The sequence below is a fragment of the Anneissia japonica genome, unplaced genomic scaffold (assembly GCF_011630105.1).
Source record: "Anneissia japonica isolate Jap-2015-1 unplaced genomic scaffold, ASM1163010v1 scaffold11779_len1430905_cov172, whole genome shotgun sequence".
NCBI lineage: Eukaryota > Metazoa > Echinodermata > Crinoidea > Comatulida > Comatulidae > Anneissia > Anneissia japonica.
In genome coordinates, this window is record NW_022740041.1 from 1,287,693 (window position 1) to 1,299,390 (window position 11,698).

The 11,698-nt window shown below is 35.0% G+C and overlaps 1 protein-coding gene across 1 annotated transcript in view; it reads right to left on the reverse strand.

Annotated features, from left to right (window-relative positions):
- Positions 1-4,160: 4,160 nt before the first annotated feature.
- The window catches only part of LOC117118174 (uncharacterized protein KIAA0355-like), a 41,297-nt gene continuing 33,759 nt past the window's right edge, over positions 4,161-11,698 (reverse strand). The window contains exons 12-15 of the mRNA XM_033262688.1: positions 11,005-11,479; positions 10,323-10,460; positions 9,174-9,282; positions 4,161-8,068 (exon numbers count right to left, since the gene is read on the reverse strand). Coding sequence (XP_033118579.1) covers positions 7,733-8,068; positions 9,174-9,282; positions 10,323-10,460; positions 11,005-11,479 — 1,058 coding nt within the window. The 3' untranslated portion in view covers positions 4,161-7,732. The remainder of the gene's footprint in view (positions 8,069-9,173; positions 9,283-10,322; positions 10,461-11,004; positions 11,480-11,698) is intronic.

Genomic DNA, 11,698 nt, shown 5'->3' on the forward strand with positions numbered 1-11,698 from the left:
TCGTTTAATCAAAAAGTGACGGGATAAAACATAAATCCATCTTGTTTCATTTCATCTCATTAGAAGGATGAAAGACAGATCTTTTATTTTAAAAAAGAAGGAAATTGATCTGATGAGCAGTTCCAAAGATGGTAGAAAAGGCTGTAAAAAAGGGTGTTTTCAGGGGTTCTCTTTGAGCAGTTTTATCAATTTACGGCAGCGTTCTAGTAAAGAGCGCCTACAAATTTATATGCCTCAGCTCAGGCCTACAAGCGCAAACCCCCCTGCTCAGCGCACCCCACCCCCCGGGGAGTATTCTATGCATGTAATCAGCACTACTACTAAATTACATTCCAAATCATTCACCTCCTACCAGGTACCATACTCCTGGGTAGGCCAATGAAGATAAAGTGTCTTTAATGCCATGCAGGACGCAAGTCTCGAACCACATGGAAAAAAGACAAGCCATTGTTTGTCTTCTACAAACCATTGTTTAAACCATGATTTGTCTTTTATAAACCACCATTTAAATGAGGATACTTCATTCAAATTAGTAAAATGAAATCAAAGGTCTACAATTTTTTTTCAGGAAGATATCTACCTGATGATACCCGGCGTCCACGTCATGATTGTGCATCAAATAAAACAGGAATATTACAGATAGGTTTCTGATAAGTATACACCTAGGGCCCGGGCCAGGCCCAATGGAAGACGTTTTATAAATGAAATAGGACACAGGTCCAATTAGTGTGATGAGGCAATGTAAGATGATGAGAAGGGGTACTAAACTTTGACTTCGTTTCAGTGGATCCGACGTATTACTATTAAAAAAAAAAGTTACATGTATTATTCGGTAAAATCAAACAAAAAATTCGATATACAGTACTTACTTTTTGAAATATTACCATGGCATTTAGGTATAGGGCAATAAAACAAATAAAAGTACCTATCACACACGGAAGTGCCGTCAGAACCTTCTCAAAAATTAGTATAATCTTTGGTATCGTCTGGAAAATTTCAATAAATGTAACTCTTGAGGGCAGCATTATATAACTGAGTTCTTTTTAGCACAGCAAGAGTACTGGATATTACAATTAGAAAAAGGGTGGGGATGTTCTTGATCTATCACCATGGGAATCTGCATGGATTTGGAAGGGGGTTTCTTTCCCTGAACTGGGGTGGTGATGTTTAGAAATCAGATCCACATCGTATGTCCTTACTTACCATGAAGTCATATCACAAAAAGTTTTTTTAAATTGAAGAAAAATCTACCAATGCTGCAATCAAAATAAGAATGATTAGCCCATGGAGGAATAAATAGATTTAAACCATGATTATAGTAACAACCATCCGGGTGCTCCCAATATTCGCCTTCTGAATGGTCTTTAAAATCATCTTCTCATTGATCTATAAAAACCTCCTGATTTTGAAAGAATCCAGCTATTCACTAAAAAAATACCTACCATCATAATCACCACCACTCCTGTTATTGTCCATGTCATCAATGCTGTTGCCATAATCACCATCATCATCGTCAGAATATGATCCTCAATACCTTCTCAACAACTTACTATTATAATTATACAAGAGACAGAGTAGAACTGACCACAAAGCTATTTAGTAATTCCAATATTGTTTATTTCTTAAAAACAAAATAAGCATCAAAATTTGCATTGGTTAACACCAACCATTTATCAAACAAAAACATATAATGTCTTAAAATGTTCCAAAAACCAACCCTTCTAATAAATTACCAGTGCACCCAAGAAAAAAAAAACACCTTAAAAAATGAGAATAATAATCCCTCTCTTGTAATCTTAACTGTCTATAACTAAATTCAAGGCATAATAAACAAACTAACCAACCACATATTGTACAGTATCAGATGCATTTTATAGACCTTTAATATTGGTTGCAGTGAAATACAGTTTATAAAATTACAGACAATACTGTAAGCATAGTTATCATGACAGATTTAATGATTGATCAAGTATTTCAGTACAACAATTTGCAGAGTAAAAATATATTTAAATTTTTTTTTAAAATGTCTAAACGAGCAAATCAAACTATTCTAATTTCTATAGGTCTAAATATGTAAACCAACATGTGTTAAAACTACAAATTAATATATATCATCGGTAATTCTACACTTAAATCATTCTTAAAACAACATCAGAAAATAAATAAACAAACATGGCACAATGGCCACTTGCAACTATGCAAGTTGGAAACATTGTATCATTGAGGTTTTGGAGTATATTGGCAAAAAAGACCTAACATCCGACCGTACAAACCCAGTGGTGTAGAATTAACTTTTTTTTTCAATTTGTGTTCTCATTGTGACCATACATATAAAAACAAAAGGGCGAACAGATAAGTAGAAAAGCGTACCACAAAGATTTGAACATCGTATAAAATAACCAACCACGTACACAAGTTACCTGGCGAGGATCATTTGAGATTTTGTGGATGTCATTCTAGTAAATCATAAATCCGTAGTTATGTTTTTATGAGTACCTGAATAAATGACTATTGCTAGCATCACCCCTACAAAATAATAGAATCATCCTATCAAAGAGAACAGTACATGCATGCAAACAGTCAGTTAACCGCCAGATTCAAACGGCTGACGAAGATGACGAGATGTCATCGAAAGCTCACAGAAACTAAACTACAACTCTGAAAAGTAAATTACACTCTTTTTCTTATTATCTTGACAGAGTTGGAGAATAACTTCCATGCAATCAAGTAAGCATGGTCATTCTTTTATCATTTTTTAATGGTTTCTAACTAAGCGATAATGGCAGTTTATCATCTAAGTATTCGAGTAATAGACTTAGATCCTGAGCTTGGAATGTATCCATTTGATTTCCAAACACTGTATGCCTCTGTTTAAACCCAACATTGAAAGAAATTAATATATAAGCAGTTGACTTATACCCCACTTATACCCCATTCAGACTAGCATCGCATTGCGATCGGTTGTAGCAATTGCGACACCCAATCGCAAAGTAAAACTGTGTGTGAAAGCTCACCAATAGTAGTCGATATGTAATCGATATCGCAATTGTTACCCGTTGTGATTGGGTGCTACAATCTTTATTACTCCTGGAGGCCTAGGCCCTAGAATGTAAAGTTTGTTTGTGTTTGTCTGAATGCGTTTGTTGATTGCGATCGGGAGTAATCAGTTTTGGATTACCACCGATTACATCGCAACCGATCGCAAGAGAGTGTAGTCTGAATAGGGTATTTCACTGATCTCATTAATACAGTGATTATTGCTTTGTTTTCAAATATTTTCCTTTTTCCCACCTAGAACCAATATCATTTTATTGCTTTTAAAATATTTAAACCCCTAAAATATTTTTAGCGCTTTCAGGATTGCAGTGGTTATGTGCGCTTTACCAGTTGTAGTATTATTATTACAATTATAAGGCCATCAACCTACAAAGGAATGTTTTTTTCTTTAACTATGGATTGAATTTTGGAATGGGACATTTAAAGAGATTTTTTTTTACCCAATCATCTAAATAGTTGGATTATCGTTTTCAATGCCCGCTCGCAAAGAGCTTACCGGACCCACCTAACGTTCAACCCGTGCCATCTTATGCTTAGATGCTACTGTCAGGAGCTACGGGCTGTTATTTAAATTTATGCTTCAGGAATTTCGTTCATTGCAAAATATTCATACTCTTGGGAATAAAATATCATACTGATAACCAATAAAATTTTATAACCATGTTAGGGTTACAAATCCCTATACCCATTTAACACTGTGTCAGTACATAAACATGGTAACAAGACATGTACACATTTATGCATACAATGTTTTGAAAAGTATATCAGTTACAGACCAAAATGAAACATAATATCTTACACACACACATTTTAACACGTTTCTTAGCACCTTTGTAATTATTGAAAAACAAAATTACCCAAACCGCAATGTATTGTACTTGATTTAGAGCACTGAGATCTCCAAGTGAATATTTGCAACAAGTTCATCTGTTTAGATTTTCAAGTTTTACATTTGATTTTAACATATAGTTGATATGTAGGGGTGGATCCAGAGAAAAATCTGAGTATGGTGGGCCATGCCACGTTCGAAGCAACGAGTTGGGAAGGGGCGTTGCGATTTAAGTTTACAAATGCTTGAATTAAAATCAAATTGAAAATTGAGCTTGTTTGGCATACAGTGCTTAAATTTTTTTTCTTTCTTTTATTCTCACTTTTCTTCCAATGATACAAGGATGGAGAGACCTTTAAAGTAACACGAACGTCTACATCTATGCTTAGACAAGTCACGTAACAGAACAGTAAATTTTATAATAAATATCTTAAATTAAAAAAGTGGAGAAACATAATACTGGGGGAACATTATAAATATTTGGACATAATAGTTGTAAATAATTAAAATCATAAAGAACACTTTTTTTTAAATAATTTGTTTCAAAACAGTTAAGGTTTCAATCAACGAATGGTGGACGTTCTTGTTTGTAAAACAACAAATTTGTAATTAGGGAGCTTTCGGTTTTGCGTGATGATGTGACCTTAGACGGATTCATTCGTGCGTGAACATCCTACGTTCTCTGCACAATGTAGATTTTGTCAAATTGCAGTCTAGAATCTACGCGATGAAAAGAACTTTAAGTTCTCGCATGCACAGATAAATTCTCAGTGACGTCATTATGTCCTCCACGTGCAATCGAAAGCGCCCTAGTATTAGCACTGTGTGAAGTATAAAACAAATATGGAAAGGAAGGTAGGAGCTAACAGAATTTGATTTTATTCCTATCTTCTTTTTAGGGTAAAGTTCAATATGACACTGGTAGTTATACCCTTTGTGACATAACAAGGAATGGACAACCTTGACTTTCAAAGTTTGCATCAAATTAAAATTGTCATATAGTAAGAAAATAAAGAAATACATTGATAATAAATGTAAATTTTAAAAAATAACATTAATCATACCTCTGCTCATTATAATCATAAGCATGTTTATTTTTTAATCCCAAAGTTTAAAGCTCTGTGCACACTATCAAATTTCATGTGACAAACAAATGTGATATGCCTATATTTGGATGTGATATGACATCACCATACCCATATATGGGCACATCACAAAAACTTCTGACATAAAATAAATAGGGTGAACTGAGATTTCTTAAAAGTGCCGATTAACGACCAATTTAGCACAGAATATCTTAATCTACTTCACTATGAAAGTAACCAAGCTGCAACATTGCAGCTTATAATATGTTAGGCTGGAAATTTCCAAACCAACAAATTATTTCAAAAAATCTTAAACCTGAAGCTAATAGTACTGGTGTTAATTAAGAGTTTACATAGAAAATGTTTGCAGATGAAAAATGATTTTAAAATACCCAGGATTAACAGTCACCAAGAGATAGAAAACAAGTGGGGAATCTTCCTAGTGTGGCCTTAAAGAAAGCAATCCATCCATTATAAAAAGAAGTCACCAGATTAAAAAATATTGTTCCCTGTGCCACATTTCTACGGTTTTAAGAATTTGCAAATTTCTCTCTGAACCATTTTTAAAAAGTAAATAAGTAAAAAAGAAATAATAAGGAAAGTGATTCAATTTCACATAAATGTAAGAATGATCTTTTCTGATACAGGATTATTTTCCCCTTGGATATAAAACAATAAAAATCCCAAAATACATACGTATAAAAAAGAAAGTCAAAATGATGTCATGTTTGCCTGCAAACACAAGGTCATCAGAATGAGGTCATAAAAAACAATTTATAATATTATAAAATTGACAAGCATTACAAATAAAATGAGAGAAATGAAAAGAGAACAAATACTTGTCTACTTTACAACCAAAAACACAAAACAATTGTACAGGATATGTTTGATATGTACTGATACCAAAGATGTTAAATTTCCAAAATATATTTCAAATATGTACAAAGGTTTTTTCACCGAACAAGTGAACAAGCATTGATGACATGTACACAAGCATTGACGACATGTACACAAGATCAAATGACATGTACACAAATTCAGATGAAATTTACACAAGTTCAGGTGACGCATACCTAAATTTGGATTTAAATAAGAATAATATTAATATTATAATTTGAAAAAACTTACAATCTTTGCAAGCCTTACATTCAGTTATTTACAGTTTCCATGGAAACAAAAATTAAAATGTTCTTTAGATTCGTAGACACACTTGCAAATCATTGATTTGATTTTCTTAAAATTTTCTTGTATTAAATCAGATATTAATTTACATTTCAAAAATAATTAATTCCCTACCTGCAAAAAAACACAGTCCTAAAAAAAGGCAAATATTTACAACAAAAAAATACCAAGAAGTGTATTTCTTATAATTATTACGACCAATAACAGCTCAGAACTAAAGAGTGTAAGTAGGCATATGGTAGGAAGTGAAGGATTCGGAAAAAAGCTCCTTTAACAGTTCTTAAATGGATAACAAAACCGAAAATGCTGAGTTCTGTTGTCAAATTGCAGTAATTTAGACTAATGCAGCTACATTTCTTATTCATTATAAATAACTATAGTTTTTCGCTATACGTTATGCGAACTTTGCTGGTGATTGCTTAAAAATTATGCAAAAAAATTGGCAGACAGCTCAATTCTGTGTATTATATTCATTATGTCAGATAACTATTAACTTATAAGAAACACTTCAGAGGCCCTTGGCTCATGATGTATTACAGGCATGGAGATTGAAATTAAATCTTTGAAATTGCATTAAAAGGGCAGTGACTGTAGTTCCCCCTGGAAATCAAATATGGAAACCCCCACACTTTCACTACAGCTCAACTGTATTTCTATGAATGTTATCAACACAATACTCAATCATCATATAAATTTATACATCATGTATACAAGAATAAGGTAGTCAAGATTTCATCCAGACATGTTATTTAGCACAATTAATGTACCCCAGAGAAATCAATATACATTCAATGCTTTGAAGTAGGTTCACACCAAACCCCAGGGCAAGTGCCTAGCTACTTGGCCAGACTATGAAACTATGGCATAGGATCAGCACTAATCAGATTAGTCCCTGGATACCAAAATTAAAACAAGGCCAACTGATATGCACACCTGCTTTTTTTAAGCTGAAATACATTTTCTGACAAAATAAGGCAACAGAAAAAAAGGAATGTAGGGAAAAGCAAAGGAAGAGGGAGGAAAGAACAAAGGAAGAGAAAAGGATTAACAAATTGGAATAACATCAGTTACCATTTTTGCATCTCCATCTTAATGTTTGTTCTATTTCTTTGCAATTGCTTAAATTTTTATATTATTAAAGGTATGAGGGATAGAATCATTGGCAATGCATCATTAAAAGTCATCTTTTCAATTTGCAAGCTTAATTTCTACTTTTCAGCCTATGCCTCATCTTTCACCTTGATGAGTGTGGACATCCTACTGCGAGAAGGATGACTTAGGAATGGTACTCGAATGAGTAAGAGCCAAGTTCATATATTACAAGGGAGAAGGCCTAGGCCTATGAACTACTACTACTAATAATACTACTGCTGTAAGATCAAGAGATTTTTGCATTTCGTAAGTCTACATACAGTACATGCGTTTAATAATTTACTTGGAATTTTATAACTATACATACACATTTGTGCTAACTGAATGTTTATAATATTGCTTTGTATAATGAGACCAGATGTTTGGCAAAGCCAAGTTTCTCTGATCCTGCTGGAAGAGGACTTTACAATAACTTGCAAGTCCAATATTATCGAGATTGGAATTGATGTACATTATAAGCATACTTCCTATCTAAGCGTGGATGGGGCCTGGGACTTGTTGACTTCGGACGCTGTCCATGAGCCTGAGGTGTATTCAGGGAGGTGAAGGATGATGCAGGTGAGACAGGGGTCGACCCTGTTGCCGGTCCCCAGACATTTGAGTGACGCACCGATAGCGGATCGCTCCACTGTGCTTGTAGGGGTCGGTGGACGTCCAACTGCTCCTGTTGATTAACTACGTACTGGTTGTTGTTTGGTGGTTGTGGAGAGGAAGGCCGTTGCCAGACGTTCTTAGGAGGCCAAGTTCGCACCGACTTCGGATCCTGAAAAATGTAAAGGAGACATGCGTGTTATAAAATACATTTTATGATCAAAGTACAGTATGGTACCATTCTCATATTTTGATATTTTCACCATTGTTTTCTATATTCATCCTCCTCCACCATCCAGATGTTTTCAACAACAGTAAGACGTATGAGCAGGTCTTCAATAGAGGGATTTAGCAATGGGTGTCACATGACTTAACTTGGGTGTTGTATAAAAACAATCCACTGAAATAGTGGCATTTTACATGGAGATTTCTATCATGGCCGTCCCTTGTTCATTGCAGTAAAGATCAACATAATTTGAAGTAAACTATACCAAATTGATTGGAAATTAAATTTTAAGAATTTTGCCATAAGTTTAGCTAATGCTGTAAAGGATACTGGCCACAAACATTGAGATTTTTCGACTAATGTTTGGCCTGGGCGCCTGCACATCTACGACATGGTTAGGTATGCATGATGGTGTTTGACTCGCGAACTACGCTGCGATGTTAGTGCCAGCTAAGGTTTATGACGGACCACTTAAATTTCAAAGCATACAATCCAAGGGGAATGCTTGGATAAGTAAATAAACACTGTTTTCAACAATCGTATTGCCTTTCCATTTACTTCTCACGTTAACATTGTGTGGTTGTTTGCAACCATAACATTATCTTTTCCTATGCTATCGCACTGTAATGATTATCATGCATACCCATCTTAGGTCACGTGACCGCCTGTAAACAATCATCGTTAAATCCCTCTATTAGACTGCATAATTTGACTAATGTATAATATAGTGAAATTCTATTGTGAAATATGTGTGTAAACACATACTTAACACACATACTTACTGATGGACTACCAAAAACATCCTCACTCTCTAAAGCCCTGTCTACACTATCAAATTGTATGTGACAAATTAATTTGATGTGCCCATATATGGGTATAAAGATGTCATATTACACCTATATATGGGCATATCATAGTTTATTGTCACATAAAATCTGACATTTCCCTTTAGAAATTATGTAAGATAGTGATTAATTTTGCTATTATTTATACTTGGTTCATATCCCTAAATAATTTCTTAAAAGATTGCCTGCACATTATACCAACATACCAACTGAACATCCAGAAGAGCAGTGGGATATTTCAGAGCAGGTGGTTCACCCATTGCATTGAAAACCGCTGGAATATGTAAACTCTCCTCTCCACCACTACTATGCCGCCTGCAAAAACGATTAACAACAATCATATCTTATGTTTCATAATGATACAAATCAAATTGAAAACTTATTTAATTCACTTGGAAACACTTGGATTTTGAAACAATTATGGAGGATAATTTTAAGCTTTGCCCACATTATCAAATTTGTTTGATGTGCCCATATATGGGCATGATGACATCAGACTATGCCCAAATATGGGCATTTTATTACATAAAAGTTAATAGCGTGGACAGACAGTGGTGAATCTAAAAAAACCTGGGCGCCCGCACCACCCCTGCACTCTCAGTCTCCCCCAAAAATCATGGTCAAGTTGTTCAAAATCACCTCAAATCCCCTTATTTTGCGAGCTGGCGCCCAATCACCTAATTATTGAGCTCCCTACTTCTTCTTTTTGGCCATCATCAGCCACCCCATTTTAAGCTATAAGATATGCCACTGTGGACAGACCTTTACTCCACAGGTTATTTGTATGTCTTGAAGGCTGGACAAATTCAAAAACTGCCTGGTAATTCTCCAATTTTGGGAGTGTTTGTAGCGAGTTTAACCCCATGGAAACAATTTCCTGGACATGAGTCATTCATTAATGGTCAAGAAATTTACCATCACAAAAACATTATGCCTTTCAAGAAAGAAAGAATCTACCGAGATTTGAAAACACGATGCAAGTAGTGTGATAGATCATTTTATTGATTCGATCAAACTGCTTTCAACTATCAGCGGACTAACCTTCAGGAAAGCACTCATATAGGGTGCGGATGAGTTTGTCGATGGTTGGTTAACTGTCGATTGCCACAGTTTGTGCCAAGGTTTATTTATATATAGCGTCTATTAAAATCCAATTACCCCGTCAAAGCACTTACAATGTTATTATCCCTTGTTGTTTGATCTATACAAACAGCATACAACCTCCTTAACTCCCTAGTTTCTATGTATATGATATGCTTTAGTTTCGAAAGAGTAGGGATCTCCCTAAGTGAAAGCATAGGCTCAGCTCTGACAGTCTTAGTGTGGTTATAAGCTAATTTCATTCTCTTACTGACCTTCTGTTGACTGAAGCCATTAGCCCTGGCCCTGATAAGCCCAGGCCCATGGAGTAGGTATCACCACAGGCTGATTCATCTTCATCACTAGAACTACCTGAGTCATGTCCCATAGGCCAGCTATGGCTTACTTCAGACCTTAAATAAAACCATATAAAACAGATATCAATCTAAACACTTCACTTTGTTTATCTGGTCAGTTCTGCATAAGTGTTTTTTTTAAATATTTATTATTAACACATATAATCAGTTACAATGATGATTGATAGCAATCAATCTATGTATTATAATTTGCAACAGAGGACAAATGAATGTATATTTCGTTTAACCAGTCCAATATCTTCTTTTTTTCTACAAGAATAGTGCGCAGTCCTCTCATTTTTCATCCCCACATCACTTCTTTCGTTTAATTGAATTGCCAAATGTTACTTTGGGAGTAAAGAACCTTAACTTTTGTTACAGTGATTTAGTTCATTTTTATGTTCCTCTCTGCAGTGCTACCTGAGTTGACTGTCATTGTGTTTGTTCCCGACTTTGGCAATAAAGGATAAGAATAAGAATAACTTCTACATACTACAACTGCCAAGTTGCTGACCTTCTATTGTAGAAGTCCAAGGATTTCAATTTAATTATTTAAAAATATGCTTGCATATCAAAGAATAATATCACATATTGAACTCACCCATCACCTGGTGGATCTACGGAAGGCCAAGTTCTATTCATCTTTCTTTCACTAGAACTCCACTGTGATGCTAGGCTTAGCGCATGCCCCTCATCAGTAAATCCATGCTTTTTGAAAAAGTTGTTGGCTAAATACTGAGCAAACTCTGCATGCTCTCCGGTGTGTTCAACACCCTTAGGCATCTTGGAAGGCTGGCTGACGTAAATACCAGAATTCGCCCACCTCTTGTCTGAGTAGTCCTCTTCCTGATAGTGAGGGTTAAAATTACCGTATTTTGGCGCATTTTTCATCTGTTGCGTGCCCCATCCAGAGGTGTGACGCTCCTGGCTTTCTGGGTTGGCTATTACAATGAGCGTTTCCGGGTGTACCTTTGGATGTTGGCGTTGCTTGGCTGGAGACTTGTGTCCACCTGATAACAGATCTACAATGTTCTGTACTTCTGTATCTGTAGCAAATCCTTTTGCTTTTTCTCCACCTAAAGCATTTCAACAGAACATACAATAAGACATTCTCAACCAATAACAGTTCTTTTCAGAACTATCTACGTGGTGTACCACAAGCATTAATATATAATATTAATTTAGTTATTTAAATTCGAATTGTAACTACTGTTGACGTCATCAGCTTTCTTTGCACTTCACCGTTTAAAATTCCAAAATAACAAAAACGTCTAAAATTTAATGTAGTATATATA